This window comes from Mastigoproctus giganteus, chromosome 9, assembly GCF_048544385.1.
Source record: "Mastigoproctus giganteus isolate SK-2022 chromosome 9, ASM4854438v1, whole genome shotgun sequence".
Taxonomy (NCBI): Eukaryota; Metazoa; Arthropoda; class Arachnida; order Uropygi; family Thelyphonidae; genus Mastigoproctus; species Mastigoproctus giganteus.
Window position 1 is genome coordinate 149,087,502 of NC_143583.1, and position 17,957 is coordinate 149,105,458.

Genomic DNA, 17,957 nt, shown 5'->3' on the forward strand with positions numbered 1-17,957 from the left:
TTTGGGCAGATGGACTAAGAAGTGGCAACTGGAGTTTAACCTTGAAAAATGCAAAGTACTGCATATTGGTAGAAGTAACCCCAGAGAAACGTACCAACTGTGTGGGGTACTACACTTAAGGTGAAAATGAAAATGAAAAAGATCTGGGAGTAATTGTGCAGTCAGATATGAAGTTTTCTGAGCAATGCAGACAGGCTGCCAGGGCAGGTCATGGGGTTTTATCAATGATATAAAGGAATTTTGCTAGCAGGGAAAAGGAGGTGATTATCCCTCTGTATAAGGCAATGGTCAGGTCCGGCCACGCCTTGAGTACTGTGTACAGGTCTGGAGGCCTCATTTTAGAATGGATGTAGATTTACTTGAGCGTGTACAGAGAAGGGCAACAAGATTAGTGAGGGGAATGAAGGGATCCTCTTACCAAGAGAGGCTTAAGTTCTGCAAATTGTAGTGGATGGAGACTAGGCACCTGCGCGGGATCTGATTGAGGTGTATAAGGCCTTAAATGGGTTGAGCACGCTGAATTCTGATGGGATCCTTCAACTTGTTCAGATTACAAACCTAAGGGGGCATAAATTCAAATTAAGAAAAGACAGATGTAGAATAGATGTGCGGTAATTTGCCTTTAGGCAGCGGGTGGTTAATTGCTAGAACAAACTTCCATCTGTCGTTGTGGAAGTTGACAGGTTAAATAAATTTAAGGAGGAACTGGACAGACATTTGGAGGGAATGGTGTGATTTTTTTTTTTTTTTTAGGCTGATGCTGCATAAGCTTATAGACTTGCTTTCTTGCATCACATGCCACTACTACCAACTACTACTACCAGTAAAAAAACAAGGGAATATATTTTCACTAGTAGGGGAAAAAAAAAAAAAAAGAACTAGGAATTACAACTAAGGTAAAGAAAGCCAAGAGAACCACAGGAAACTTTTACCGTTCAAAAGCATTTTCCGGTACAGCAGCTCCGCCCTGCATTCTCAGTAAACAGATGTTGTGTGTTATCAGTAGGGGCAGTAGAAGTCGATAATGATGTATAGATTAGTTTGTTTTTTTTATTATTAAAAGCAGATTATCGTAGTTCATAAGTGGGCTGAAATCTACTTATGGGTACACACTCCAGACTGCCTCAGTCTTAGGGTGTTTATCCCCCCTACCTGCTGTTTTAACCTGATGCGAAAACAACTTCTACAGACGCTGCGTGTTATCAGTAGTTGCAGTAGAAGTCATTTTCCTATTGGGTTAAAACAGTGGGAAGGGAGGATAAACACGCTAAGACTGAGGTAGTCTGGAGGGTGTACCCGTAAGTAAATTTCAGCCACGAAGGCATTATGCTCATGAGCTCCAATAATCTGCTTTTAATAATGAGAAAAAACTAATCAATACATCGTTATCGACTTCTACCAATTGCCATTATCAATAACACGTACCATCTGTTTACTGTGAATGGAGGGAGAAGCTGCAGTACCGGGAAATGCATTTGACTGCTAAAAGTTTCCCGAAGTTTCCCATGGTTCTCGTTCTGGAGTTTGCCCCGATGTCCAAATATGTCATCACTTCAAGCTGCCATTAAGCAAAGTGGTGGTGCTGCAGAGGGTGATGTCATCCACAATCTAGTATTGCCTAGTGTCACAGAGGGTCAGATGTTCCTGTGTGTGGTGATGCCACACTTCAACCCTCTCCACTTAAGTTGGTTCACCCCTAAGTGAACCAACCCTACCTCCATCAAAGCACAGTATTTTTAGACCTTGCACATGAGAGGGTACCCAGAGCTACTAAGAATCACATGTCCAGAGCTACTGATAATGCACATGTACCCAGAGCTACTACTAATAACCTTTGAACTAGTAGAATTGTTAGTACCCAGGGTTAATAACAATCCTACCAATGCAAAAATGCAAGAAAAAAATCTGGCTGTCACAGAACAACTAAACTTTGTCAAAATCTATCATCCTAGTGTTTTAGATTTCCCAAGCATCAGGCTTAGCTATTCTTGGTGAAATATTCCACAACAAACCTCCGAGACCAGACTGCTGCAGATTATAATTTTCACTGATAAAGATATTATTCAAACTTTGAAATGCCAAATTTTAATTCTTCCCACGATAGTAAGTGATTTCATATCATTGGACATGGAACAAAAACACTATTTTAAATTTTTCCTTGTAAGCATATAAAACAGCCACCAAAACCTCACAGATGTGCAACTGATAATCCCAAAGTTTAATCATTTTCAATTTCTTTTCTCATCTTACACGTACATTACACAAATTACCTAGAAAAAAATAAGTCATACCTGCTCTTCCTCAGACACCGGGATAAATGCTAAAGGCATTTGGCACTTGTCTATACAAATAAAAGGAAATTCTTTAAGTTCCTCAGGTATTTTGATATCTTTAGAAAAGAGTGCCAACATTTCTTCTCTACCATAACGAAATTCAGCTAATTTGTATTTTGGCAAACCTGGAGAAGATGGCGGAGATGCAACAGCATTTCCATGAGATAGAGCACGAAGCCTGCGAAAGAAAGCATTCTTATTACAATACTCAGAATAAAAATACTGCATTATAAATGGTAATATTCTAAATGACTGCAAGCTGTTAATATTTCACTTCCATCATTATCCTTTTATAAGAAAACATTAGGATTCCTTCATTTGCTTTGAAATTTTAATACTAATGTTTACTACTACTACACAAAAACATTTTTATATCGTATTTCAATTAAAATTCAGGCCTTTCACTTACATTACCTTTCACAACACGAAGTGAAAGGTGCCTCCGTAGCCAGGAGCAGCAGTGCGTAGCACACACTTCTTGATTAGACCGGGGTTCGAGCCTGTGACCACCAAATACAGAGGATGCGGAAAGGTCAGGGAATGACCACCGCATATCCCCGGAGCAATATGGCTGTAGTTGCTAATGCTCCTAAAAACCAAATAACAAACAACAAAGTGAAAAATGAAGCTGTTTCATTTTGTGTTGAAAGGTAATGTAGCAACATTTAATACACGTAAACTACTCTTATCAAAACTATTGCAAGATAACTATTATTTATCTTGCAACACCAAAACTAAGTATTGGCCTAATAAATTAAGAAAATTAAGAGAACTATTTATTCTTAAAGTTTAATAACACTGACAGCTATATCAACAATACCAAGAAAGGCAAAAGTTACACGATTTCAGTACAGTATTAGAATATTCAAATGATGTAACAAACTTGGCTTCTGCTGCATCTGGTCTTTCCTTTCCAAATCATGCTTTACCCATTATCCATCCAATTCCTCCTTTAACTTACCCAAGTTCTCAATCTCAGTGAGAAATCATCTGTTATATTTTGATGGTTCTACTGCATCCTCATCATATAAATAAAGATATACAGATAAAGCTAACTTATTTGCACAGTATTTCTCAACAGCTCTGGTGCCCCATAAACATAGCCTTAATGTGTCACAAAATTTAAGTACCAAATAGTAAAAATGTTATCGGGAAACAAATCTGAAAATGAAATTTTAAAGTAGATGTATTCAAGTAATGCCATTTGACAATTAACAAGATATACTTGACTCTACTGCAAATCCGAAAATGTTTGCAATGCAAACAAATGAATCTATTGATAAAGCAGTAAAATTACACCATTCTTCTACTTTAGATATAAAAAACTCAATTTGAAAAGAGACCCACACACCATGCATGTGAAAGAAAATATAACTTGAATCCGCAGGGAGAGAAGGAACTGACGTGTTAATAGAGGATTGAAAATTAGGAACCTCACTTAACAAGGATAACATTTCCCAGTTCTAGTTTCATTAAAAACAAATATCCAGATTTATACAGAAAGGCAGTTGTTTTGCTCCCATTTTCAAAGTCACATTTATATAGAGTTACACTAGGCAAACAAGGGTACCCACTGCTATGTTGAGGCCCCTAAGGCTAAAATATATTTTTCAGAATTTTATTAATATACATCACTAAATTAAAGGGGGGAAAAAATTAAATACAGAAATAAATGAATATAGTATAAACTGTCTTTTTATACTACACTGGTAATTGGTAACTATTACAAAGTCATTAGAATGTCGATCAATGCAAACTTAGCAAAGCCCGTAGTCTGTTGATCATCAGCAAGTCTGAATTATCAAAGTAACATGAAGGTAATTTGACAAATATATACTAAATGAATATACAATGAGTGGACTATTGCATATTATTGTTTTTTTTTACCATCATCCTTATAATTTAAAATGATTATGTAAAAAAAATGCTTAGTCAAAGTTTCATAGTTATTTTAATTTTGAGTCAAAATGTCAAATCAAAATGTCAAAGTAACATACAGGTAGTTCTCGACTTTGCGAGTTAATTCGTTCCTAGTGCACGATACTAAAGGAGGAATTTATTTCCCATAGACATATGGTTAAAAATAGGGGTTACGTTCTCAACAATGAAATTAGTTAACTAATTAGTTGATGTTTAAACAATTGATTTATCGAAAGAAATGAAAACGTAGCCTGTAAAACCAAGCAAATTATAATAATAGAAAAATTATTTACGACTTACAAATGTTAAAGAATGTTTATTCTTCATCATCATCAACTAAATGCACACTTGTTGATCACTCATTATTGGCTCGACACTTGTTGGTTTGTTGCACAAGGAGTCGTCTTCTTCAGAAATGCTTCAAGATGCATTTGTTTCCAAGATAATCTTCTCTTTTAATTATAAATTTCATGATTGCATGCATAAGCATTTTTTAGCAGCACACACAAATTGCAACTAACACGATTTGCGTGGAGTAACAAGTTTACGAAGCTTAAAATAAAAGGAATGAAGAGAAGATTCTGAAAATTTGTTTTTTATGCAATTGAAGATTTCAGTAAAGGGGAAACACATTTCACCATAATAACATAAAAAAACCACATAATTCCAGCTATCGGTATTTCTGCAAATGCAAGAAGATCGAGTTTACTATCCGCTTTAGTAACAGAAAAGCCCAATAAACTGGAAAGTGCAAATTGCTTTTATTGTTTTATGGTCGTGACCTCCAGAAATGTGCTTTAGAAAAATATCACAAAAGGCATTTAAAATTGATTCTTATAATGGAACATATGATGATGAAATGATGAAAGTGTAGTGCATTTTAATGATTTGAATTGGTAACTAATACAATTTACAAAACCATGCTCACAACCTTTTATATGGCCTTAAGGTCATGCTCGTGACCTTAAAAATGACGTTTTAGAGAGATAAATAGCTTAGTTATACAGCGAAAATTTCAACTTCCGAGGTCTTGAAACGAATTACCAAAAAACAGTGTTATTGGGTTCACATTACGATATTTTAACAATGCGATGGTGCCTCTGGAACTGATTAATATCGTAAAGCGGGGTACACTGTATTGTATAGCTATGCACGTAGTTTGGAATGTGTCGGTATTTATGAATGTTTAACATTCATTTTTTGCAATTAATGTTCATATTTTTGATTTTATCGATACTTGATACTTGAGGGAAAAAACTCGTAAACCGGGGAACTCGTAAAGCGAGAACTGCCTGTATTTGTATAATTGTCCGTTGACTTCAGACTAATCAGAAGTAGAATTTTATATACAGTGCTATTTCTGTAAAAAAAAAAAAAAAAAAAGGGTTCCAATGAAATAGAATTTGCAAGAAATGTCTATATATCACAGATACTTAAGTATAAGGTCAGAAATTTTGAATGTTTTCAAAATCAAAAAGTACAGGGTTAACTTATGTACACCAGGTCATGTCAGGTTTCTATGTATAGAGAAAAATATGTTAATAACTTAAAATAATTTTTAATGTTCCTGGGAAAAATCCACACCATGTTCTCAGTTCTTTATAGAGCAAGTGCAATGTATATATTACTGCATATATAGTCACTACTAATTTTGTTACCAAATCCTGGTGATACCTGGCACTTGAACTTTCATAGTGCTAATATTTGTTATTGTGCAGAAGTCAGAAATTGCAATTAAAGTGCCTTTGTTTTAATTGGAAGTGTAGATAATAGTACAGGTAATCATATAAAACCAGTGTTATTAATTTTTTCATAAAATAATTGCCGTAATCATTTAATATTAAGGTAAGTTCTGCAAATTAAACAAGTTGGTTTTTCTCTAAATGACAGTGTCTGGAGAGTAGGCGAGGTGATCTGATTGAGGTGTATAAGGACTTGAATGGGTTGAGCAAGCTGAATGCTAATGGGATTCTTCCTCTTGCTCAGACTAAGAACCTGAGGGAGCACAGTTTTAAATTTAGGAAAGATAGTTGTAGAATAGATGTGTGGAAATTTGCCTTTAGCCAGCGGGTAGTTGATTGGTGGAACAGGCTTCCATCTTTTGTTATGGAAGCTAATAGCCTAAATAAATTTAAGGCTGAGCTGGACAGGCATTTGGAACAAATGGAGAAGTGAAATGGGAAGTTTTTTTTTTTTTTTTTTTTTGGCTGATGCAGCATAAGCTTGCTTTCTTGCATTGTATGCCTTTACTAATGCTAAGTGATAAACCACTGTCATTACTAATAAACATAAATATTCCACTCATTAATTATCAAAAAGGGTTTTGGATCAAATAGTGTTGCATACTTCACCCATATTTGCTATGCTAAAATATACAATGGGCAATACTGGCTATACCCTCAAAGCATATTTTCTAATATCAACTTATATACAGGTCAATCTTTTTTTTTGACTTCCTGAAACCAAAACTAAGTGTTGACATACTCAAGTATCTACAGTAATGTGTCTGAACGATATTTTTTACTTGAATGTAAATTTTCAATATATAACCATGTATTTCATTATACCAGCACCTAATGTCTGTTTAAACAAGGTTCTGGAATAGCATCTTAAATTCCTCTCCAAAAAAGTTCATGTATATATACGGATGTTTCATAGCAAGTGTGGGCCATAGTTTCATGTTCAATTCAAGACCTGAAGACAACAAAAAAAAAAAGTTCACATAAGCATGGAGCCAATGCAACCTCAATATAATGAACCTCTCTTCATACCATAGTTTCAGATATACTACGGATATGATCATGTCCCCAAAACAAATTATGAAAAAAAGCAGCATGTTCAAAGAACTAGCAATTTCATATTGGGAACTGCAAAAAAGTGTATATTGTACATACAAGCAGTTCCCACTTTAAGAGTTCCCAGGTTTAAGAGTTCCTTTTTCCAAGTGTCAAGTATTAACAAAATCGAAAATATGAACATTAATTGCAATAAATAAATGCTAAATATTGATAAATTTAAACCACACCCGTAGCAGTACACTACAGTACTACCGTGTATTCAGACAGACAAGTGTCTCACTGACTCACATAAATAAAGCAGTTGGTGAACACAAAGAGTGGTTATGTTGCTCTTCATTTTTGCTGCCTTGTCTTATTTCACTGGAAGCAAAATATGAGATCATAAGCCAAACAGCAGTGATCGTACAAAATGAAACAGAAGCGGCCGTTAATATTACTAACGAATTGCAGCTTGAAGCTTCTACAATTGACGTCACTATCTGCTTCAAGCACACAATGGAGAGATAAAAACTGAAGACCAACTTGAAATGGCAAAATGTGAAGAAGCTGAGGAAGAAGAAGAATTAACAGATGAAACTAACTTGCTTGAGTAGCCTTGTGCAGGCAAAGTTTTTACGGCTCCAGCAAATAGAAGTTTTTTTAATAATTTTGTTGTTTTATTGACTTAAATTGGCATATTAATTTATTTTCTAGAAGTAGCTTTATATTCCTAGTACAATACTTAGTTTAATTTTTAACTTCGATAGAGATTTTGTAGGTTATTACTTAGTATCGGTAAGGGTATCCAATCCATGTGTTTTACAAGTTTTTGAAGCTCCGGCGAGCGCAAAGTTTTTAGCTATATTTAGCCACTTTATTGACTTACTTGTTATATTAAATTATTTCCTATAAGTAGCATATAGACCTAGTCAATATCCTTGGTTTATTCTGAATTTAGATAGCCAGATTTTGGAAGTTAATTAATATTTAGTGTCCGATTTTATATTTAGTGTAGATTTACCGTTCGTAACTTTCCGCCATTGTTACACAATACAACGTATTGTATATAGTATTATCGATTAATCAGTAAAATTTATTAATCTTGTTAAATTCTAAAGAATTTAGGGCATAAGCCTCAAGCTATGGGAGAGTCTGGACTATGTATAAATATAGTGCAAGTGCATTAGAAATACATAGCTATATCTGAATAAATCAGAATATTAGTAAAAGTGCATCGTTTTAAGTAATAATGGTGTATCATGTATTTGGACTTGTTAAACTTCATTATCAATTAAATTGTACTTTTTTAACTAAATACATATAACGACTTAGATTTACAAACACAACATTATTAATTAATACATAACTTGATACGGAAGTTATATAACAAAACTGGGAGATAATACTCGATAAGGAAAAAAAAAATATATATATATATATATATATGTGTGTGTGTGTGTGTGTGTATACATTATATATATATACAGTGTTATAACTGCATTGGGATATAAGTTTAGGGTCATAAATTTGTACTGAAATTGAATTTTATTGAATTTGAATCGAAATCATGACTCAGACCAGAGCAGCAAAGCAAAAGGCTCAAGCTAATGAGAGTGCTGTGGCTCAGGGGAGAACTGAGGGGGGGGGGGGCTGTTGCCCTCTGAATCACAGCCTTTTTAAATGCACTGCTTGCTTGATGTTTGTGGAGAAATCACATACGGGACATGATACTGCCAAGGGGAAAGTCTGTGTGTGTGTGTGTGTGTGTGCGCGCGCGCGCGCGCGCACGCACGCACAATGTAAGGAGTGTGAGGAAATCAGGCAAAAACTCAGCATGTTGTTATGGGCCTATATGAGAGCTTGAAGAACAGGATGGATGCCTTTGAAGGATCTAAATTGAGGGACCCATCAAGCTCTCAGCTGCTCAACATCAACACCAGAGCTTCAATTGAACATCACGCAACACAACGGCAACCCACAAGGCAGAATTTGCAGGTCCCACAGGAACTAGTAGTTGTCGGTGACACTATCAGGGAAACGGGGAATATTTTGTGTAAAAATGATAGGTGGAACAGGACCAGGGTATGTCTGCCAGAGACAAAGGTTGATGACGTAGCGAAGCAGATATTTTAAGGGCACAAAAGGTGATATTGTTGTACACGTTGGCACTAATGATAATAAGAGTAGGAGACCCTCGGCATCACTAAACAAATACAGGTCACTGTTGAAAAAAAGTCGTGAATTAGGGTTGAATTTGAAAGTGTCTGCAATTCTGCCCAGACACGATAGGAGAGAGTATATGATGAGAGCTTTGTCAATCAATTCAGCCCTGGAGAGATTGTGCAAGGCTCAAGAGGTAAAATTTTTCGCAGCCTGGTCTGTGCTTGTTGACAGGAGAGAATGCTTCTAAGGGGTTGGGAGACACTTAAATAGAAAGGGTGCAAGAAAATTTGCTGATGCTGTCAAGGCAGTGTTGGGTGGGTCAGAAAACTGATAGCTTTGGGGAATACATGGACTAATAGATTAACATTAGCCGCTGGCAGAGGTAAAGCTGATTCTTGCACTGCTCCTATTAGAATGAGCAGCAGCCTGGAAAACAAGATGCAGGTGATTTCAGAGACTGTTGGGAGTCATTGCGGTACAAGGAAACACATGGGTTGTGTTAGGGTAGCTAAGAGTAGGAACAAGTGCATGTATACTTGCATGTACACCAATGCTAGGAGTTTGGTAAATAATTTGATAAATTTGGGGTGTTGGTCAAAACATCAAAGGCAGATATTGTTGGGGTATCAGAGACGTGGTGTCACACAAGGATTGTAGAACTGGAATTTGGGGAGTACAATGTGTACAGGCTGGATAGACAGGATAGGAAGGGAGGAGGGGTTATGCTATTAGTTAAGAAACACATAAAATCAAAGGAAGTGCAGCCAGCCGACATCGCTGGACAATGCAGTGTCTAGTCAGTTTGGTGTGATATAAGCACTGGGAAATCAAATTGAGATGAGGAGTGTGTTATAGGCCTAATGACTCTGATGAGTATAATAAAAAAAAACTGTACAGTGAAATAGTGGGCCAGTAAATCCGAGTGTCTTATAATGGGGGATTTTAATTTCCCAGATATTAACTGGAATTTGTGGGTTGGTCCCTCACACACTAGCAAGGCTTTTGTGGATTTATTGGATGATTGTTTTCAATATCAGAATGTTCGGGAGGCAACTAGAGGGAGTAATACTCTTGATCTGATTATCAGTAGTGATTCTTCATGCATTAAGAATCTGCAGATAAAAGAACCACTAGGTGGCAGTGATCACAGTGTGCTGAAGTGGGATTTACTCAAAGTGGTAACTACCATCAAGGGTAAAGGGAAGGGTTTTTGCTTTCCTAAAGGCGACTACGGAGGTCTGAGACAGTATTTAAATTTATACGGTGGGCAACTGATGATGTTACCAACAGCAAATTCAAAATGTGAAGAATTCAAAGAATTATTCTTGGAAGCTACTAGCCTCTACATACCAACTAAGAAATATTGTTCACGGTTCAGGCCTAAATCGATGTCAGATGAACTAATGAGACATGTGGCAGAGAAGAAAAACGCACGGGATACATATAAATTAATGGGGGACATGGAAGCCTATAACAGATAGAAGCTGGTCTGTAACCAAGTCTCAAAGCAGATCAGGTAGGCAAAGGCAGATAAAGAGAAAAAAATTTGGCAAAGAATTCTTTACGTATGTAAACTCTAGAAGGAATGAGTTGAATCAGATTGATCCACTGGATATCGACGGTTCAACTGTTGATGAACCTGCTCAGGTGGCTAACAAACTAAATAAGTATTTTGCATCTACATTCACACATGATAAGTTATTCGGGGAGGGGAATGCAAGAGGTGAACTCTGGCAGTGACCTAGATGATTTTGTAATAACTGAGAGGAAAGAGGCAGAGAAATTATTGAAGATAAACATAAGAAAACATGCAGAGTGGATCGAATCTATCTAGTTATATTAAAAGACGCAGCAAAGGAAGTAAGCAATCCCTTAGCTATAATCATGAGAGTTTCCTTGGACTCAGAGGAGGTACCCATGGACTGGAAATGAGCAAATTTGACCCCAATTCAAAAGGAGGATCAAAGGCCGACACAAGTAATGATAGACCTGTTAGTTTAACTTCTGTTCCAGGGAAATTAATGGAGGCACTGGTTAAAGAAGCACTGCAGGTTCATAAAACAAGACTTCAGTTATAGCTCAAACACAGCATTGGTTTGTTAAGGGGAAGTCTTGTCTAACCAATTTGACTGGATACTATGATGTGGTCACAGAGCAACTGGACACAGGGAATAAATTTGATATTATATATTTGGATCTTAGAAAGGCCTTTGATACTGTTGCACATGAAGACTGCTGAACCAATTGGAGCAGTGTGGCATTGAAGGCAAATTGCTGCTATGAGTAAAGGGATGGTTGAGTGAGAGAAGACAGAGTGGTAATCAATGGACACTGCTCTTCATGGACTAATGTTATTAGTGGAGTCCCTCAGGATTCAGTGTTGGGTCCATTGTTCTTTTCTGTATTTATAAATGATACTGATGATGGTATTTCAGGCTTAATGCCCAAGTTTGCAGATGATATAAAATAAATAAATTTTCTGTTTATACTCCGGGACGACCAAACGGTCAGAGGAGTTCACAAGATAGATAGAATACAAGAAACAGCACTGTATTCAGTGGTCACGGGCTTGAACCCCGGTCACTCAAGGCACGTGTACTTATGCACCCGCGCGCCTGGTTTGCAGGGTTGTTAATGCCACTAATGACAGTACACGGCTGAAACAGGATCTAGAAAAGTTGAGCAGATAGGCTGAGAGGTGGCAAATGAAGTTTAACATTGACAAACATGAAGTAATACATATGGGAAGCAGTAACCCCTGAGTAGCATATCAACTCTGTGGTACTACACTGAGAGTGGTAGAGAATGAAAAGGACCTGGGAATAATTGTGCAGGCAGATATGGAGTTTTCTGAGCAGTGCAGACAGGCTGCAAGAGTAGCTCATGGTGTCTTGTCAATGATATACAGGAATTTTTCTGCAGGGATAAGGAGGTGATTATCCCTTTGTATAAGGTAATGGTCAGACCACACCTTGAGTACTGTATACAGGTCTGGAGGCCTCATTTTAAGAAGAATGCAGAGTTGTTGGAACAAGTACAGAGAAGGGCAACAACATTAGTGAATGGAACAAAGGGTTGGTCTTACAAAGAAAAGCTTAAGTTTTGCAGATTACAGTGTGTGGAGACTAGGCACATGCAAGATGATCTGATTGAGGTGTATAAAGCCTTGAATGGCTTGAGCATGCTCAATGCTGATAGGATTCTTCCTCTTGCTCAGAATAATCACCTGAGAGAGCATAAATTCGAATTGAGGAAAGACAGTTGTAGTATAGATGTGCGGAAGTTTGCCTTTAGCCACAGGGTAGTTCATTGGTGGAGCAGACTTCCGTCTTTTTTTGTGGAAATTGATAGCCTAAATAAATTTAAGGCTGAGCTAGATAGATATCTGGAATGAACGTAGGGGTGAAATCGGAGCGGTTTTTTTTTTTTTTTTTGGCTGATGCTGCATAAGCTTGCTTTCTTGCATCGTATGCCTCTACTAATGCTAAACTCCTGTTCCTTCCTTCACTCTCAAGGGACTTGAAGCTTTCAACACCCAAATTTGTACTACTGTACAAACTGAAGCAGTATGGCATTAAGGGCAAGTTGCTATAATGGATAAAAGGATGGTTGAGTGGGAGAAGACAGAGTGGTTATCAATGGACACTGCTCTTCATGAACATGAAATCAGTGGAGCCCACCCCCAGGTTTCAGTGTTGGGCCCATTGTTGTTTTTTGGTATTTATCAATAATATTGATAAAGGTGTATCACAGTTAATGTCTAAGTTTGCAGACGATACGAAGGTTGGCAGGGTTGTTAATGACAGTAATGATAGTACATTACTGCAACAGGATCTGAAAAGTTGAGCAGATGGGCTGAGAGGTGGCAACTGAAGTTTAACATTGACAAATGTAAAGTACTGCATATGGGTAGCAGTAACTCCAGAGTAACATATCAACTGGATGGTAATACACTCGGGTAGTGGAAAATGAAAAGGTCCTGGGGGTAATTGTGCAGTCAGATGTGTGTGTGTGTGTGTGTGTGTGTGTGTGCGCGTGTGTGCGTGCGTGCGTGTGTGTGTGCGTGCGTGCGTGTGTGTGTGTGTGTGTGTTATGGAGGTTTAATGGCGCATAAGCTGCTGAGGCTAGCAGTCAGATATGAAGTTTTCTGAGTAGTGCAGACAGGCTGCCAAAGTAGATTATGGTGTCTTGTCAATGATATACAAAAATTTTGCTAGCAGGGATAAGGAGGTGATGTACCCTTGTATGAGGCAATGGTCAGGCTACATCTTGAATACTGTATACAGGTCTGGAGGCCTCATTTTAGGAAAGATGCAGCTGCTGGAATGAGTACAGAGAAGGGCAACGAGATTGGTGAGGGGAACAAAGGGTTAGTGTTACCAAGAAAGGCTTAAGTCTGCAAATTGCAGCATCTGGAGACTAGGCATCTGCAATGTGATCTAACAGAGGTGTATAAGGCCTTAAACGGATTGAGCAAGCTCAATGCTAAATGGAATTCTTCCTCTTGCTCAGATTACTCAACTGAAGGGCATAAATTCAAACTGAGGAAAGAATTATAGAATAGATGTGCAGAAATTCGCTTTTAGCCAGCAAGTGATTGATAGTAGCAACAAACTTCCATCTGTTATAGTGGAGGTCAGCAACTTAAATAAGTTCAAGGCAGAGCTAGAGAAACATTTGGAGTAAATGGATGGGACAGAAAATCCATCTCTGTTGACATGTTGGACAGACATGGATTTTCATTTCATGAAAATCTGTCCACTCAACTCCCAGTGGACAGATTTTCATGAAATTTTATAATCTGGCTTTCTAAAAATATTTTGAATATATTTGAGGCAATTAATTCTTTTTTCCATACAATTTAAATGTAAAAAAAAAAAAAAAAATTTCAGATTAAATGTATTTTTAATGCAGTAGTATTAGCTTTAGACAGTCAGTGCACACTTTGCACATATTGCTATATAAGACTTGAAAACATGGTGTCGCTCATAAAGATAAATAAAATATTAAATATTAGTTGTAATTAAACTGAGCAGCTAAGTTTAGAAAATATATGAATACTAGTTTTATTAAGTGTTCTCTGAAATTATAAACTTAGTAATTAATTGATAAGAAGGCAGCTGTATTTACTTTTCATTTCTATTAATCACTGAAAAATAAATTTAAAAAATTCAATTAATTTAAAGGAAAAAAAAAAACATCAGTTAATTTAAGGAATCAAAAAAAAAAAAAAAAAAACAGAACATGCCTGAAATGTAATGACTAAATACATTAACTTGTTTAAAATTCAAACAACCATTGCTCCATAATTGTTCAGAATCAGATTACACCTATGCATATTTATATAGGTGTAACATCCAAATTCCAACAACCTCAGGCCCCAGTTTTTGTATGACAATAAATCTAACCAAAACATGAAATTGAATGTCAAAATTGAAGCTCAGATAAAGGAGAATACATCAGCAGAGCAGCTGTCTACTTCCTGCTAATTTTTCTACATGATTAACTTATTTTTATTAACTACATGTGCATTATTTTATTCTTATTTTATCTCTTAGGCTGTTGATAAAAAATTTATAAATGAGAAACTTGGCAACATAAAGCAATTACTTACCTACAAATTTGATCACTAAGGCTTAATATTTTATTTCATAATAATATTATTTTAATGGTTTAATATTTTAATATTTAAAGTTTAATGTTTGATTCTATTTAAAAAAGAAAATAAAAAACTAACAGAAAAAATAACACAGGATATTTTTTACAAGATCACTTTTATACTTCTTTTGGGAATAAAAATTCAGATTTTCAGTTTGCCACTCTGTATGATTGACATAGAACACTTTCCCACTGTGGTAAAATACAAAAATGGGAAAATGAAAACTCATAGACAAAGTCTGTTGTGCACTCTGCAGTATGTAGAATGTGCTGGCTACTTCTTGAGACAGTTTCACTGGCAGTCACAAACTAAGGCAACTCAAAGTCTGTAGTGCACTTCGACAACAGTCTATAGAATGAATCAGACACCTACCTCATCAGTTTCAGTAAGAAAACTCATTGTAATTATTAATATTAGCATTAGTAGAGGCATATGATGCAAGATCTATATTCCCTGAATATACTAAATCTATATTCCCTGAAATCGTATAATAGTTTTGAATTTTTAGTATAAAATATGTCCAGTACTACATTTTTATAAACAATATTGCATAATAATATAAAATTATTAAGTACCTATACATAACAATCATCTTTGAAAATGAAAAAATATTTAGTATGGAAAACATATTTAAAACGATATACTGTAAGATAGTAAACTAATTATAATAAATTGTGGGAGATGTGGTTTCTTTCTTTGGCAATTCTTTATATTTTATATTTAATTTTATTTTACTTTATTCTATCTTTGTTTATTATAATTTTTATAACCCTTTTACCACAGCCAAACAGTGTAATATGTATTGACACGTTTGCACCCCCCCCCACTAACATCCTATCGAGCATGTTCACTATGTAAAGGAGCGTGACCCAAACAACAACGAAATACAAATTTTGATCCAAACTGCATAAATTAATATTAAACTATTTTCTAGTTTACAAAAATATACCTATGTAAATTTAAGCAGATGTAATTTCAGAATTTTTAGTGCAAACCCTTGTGTATTGAAAACCACCAGTTGGGAACTGTTGACCTAGGGGATGTGGGTGGCCAGTGCAATGTTGAGTTAGTTTAGTGTGACATAAGCATAAGCGCTAGGAAAACCAAAAAGAGAGTAGGAGTCTATAATAGGCCAAATGACTCTGTTGAGGATAACAAACAATTACACAGACAGAGTGGGCCAATAGATCAGAATGTCTTATAACTGAGAAATTGAACTTCGCAGATAATGACCTGCATTTGTGGATTGGTCACTCACACCATAAAATTTTCTGGATTTAGTGGATGACTAGTGTTTTCTACACTAGCTTGTTAGGTAGGCAATGAGAGAAAGCAATACCCTTAAACTGATTACAGTAAAACCCACGGTAGCCGTATTCGCGGTTTCGCATATTCGCGGTCACTGATTTAATATAAAATGAAACCTAAAAAAATGTGAATTTTAAAGCGCCGTGAATATTTTCCGCCATAAAAAAATATGAGCATGGCTAAAATTATCTTTCCTGGTCAAAACAGCGCTCAGTGGGTGGGGGGGGAGAGGGGTGACAAAATCGCGAGCGTGGATGTTTCTCGCTAATCCTTGTTCAGTATATGTTATGAGCTTGTCATGGAAGGTTCCGTCGTTTGCTTTTAATTTATATGCTTATAAATTGAATAAATTTATCAATTTATAAATTGATATGCTTACAAAAGTGATAAATCTACAGTTTTGCAGTGTAAAACAGACTTTTTTTCGTGTGTTTTAACGGAAGAAAGTGACTTTATTGTGGACAAGTTCTTTCTAACCCGTACAAAAATATGCTACGAATAACAAGAGAAATGTGAAAATATCAAAGAAGGTGATGACATTAGCGAATAAAATTGAGTTATTAGACAAAATTTCTAATGGTGAAAGTGTCTCCTCAGTGACAAAATATTATAAAATCAATCAGTCAATGGTACGATCTATCAAAAAATCTGAAAAAAAAAAATCCACCGTAGTATCTGTGAAAACGCGCTAATTGCTTCAAAAATTTGCTCTGTAACTCATGATGTTAAATTAGAAAAAATGGAAAAGGCTTTAAATCTGTGGATAGAAGACCGAACTCAAAATAAAATTCCGTCAAGTTCACTCATCATTCGTGAAAAGGCAAAACTCCTTTATCAGCACTTTAGCGAAACTGGTGATAGCACTGGTGGGAAAAGTTTTTTGCTAGCAAAGGCGCTGGTGTGAAAGATTTGTTTGAAATTTCTAATAAATATTACATTTAATATTAAATTGTTTCTTATTTTCATTTCGATGCCATATGCTTGCATTTCACTATGTACTGTCTATGTACATAGTCATATTATGAAGGTACATATAATACATAGACAAAATTTTAGACTAGTTTTTCTTATATATTTCATATTTTGGAATGGAACCCCTTCATTACTATGGGAGCCATAACTCAGTATTCGCGTTTTCGGTATTCGCGACATTTCTCAGGAACGTAACCCCCGCGAATAGTGGGGGTTTACTGTATTAGCAGCAACTCTTACATTAAGAATATCAGATAAATATTGGAACCAATTGTTGAGTATGGGCTTGGCACACCCAGGGTCCTTGGCAGGACCCTTGGTGTGCCTAGTAATAATAATAATATATTGATATGGGATCAACTTATATCTTTAAGTTGATATGGGATCAGCTTAAAGATATAACTACTACCAAGGATAAAAATAAAAGATTTTGCTATCATAAAAGCAACTACAACAGCTGTACACTATTTTTTAAAATATCATCATTAGGACCAACTGATGCTATTAGCAATGAAAAATTTTACCTGGGAAGTATTCAAAAGTAATCACAGAAGCTACTATGTTTTCCATATCAGCAAAGAGACACTGTTCAAGGTTTAGACCTAAGTAGTTTAGACTTATGTGGCAAATGAAGTTTAACATTGACAAATGTAAAGTACTACATATGGGAGGCAGTGGCCGCAGAGTGGCATATCAGCTCTGTGGAATCTACAATGACAGTGGTGGAGAGTGGAGGGGACCTGGGGGTAATTGTGCAGGTGGATATGAGGTTTTCTGAGCAGTCCAGATGGTCCGCGAGAGTAGCTCATGGTGTCTTGTCAGTGA

At 36.1% G+C, this 17,957-nt stretch overlaps 1 protein-coding gene across 7 annotated transcripts in view; it reads right to left on the bottom strand.

Moving 5' to 3' along the window:
* Gyf (GIGYF family protein Gyf) overlaps positions 1-17,957 on the bottom strand; it is a 915,224-nt gene that overhangs the window by 825,652 nt on the left and 71,615 nt on the right. For all 7 annotated transcript variants that reach the window (XM_090381591.1, XM_090381590.1, XM_090381592.1 and 4 more), the window contains exon 3: positions 2,292-2,511. In XM_090381591.1, the coding sequence (XP_090237717.1) occupies positions 2,292-2,511 (220 nt within the window). The remainder of the gene's footprint in view (positions 1-2,291; positions 2,512-17,957) is intronic.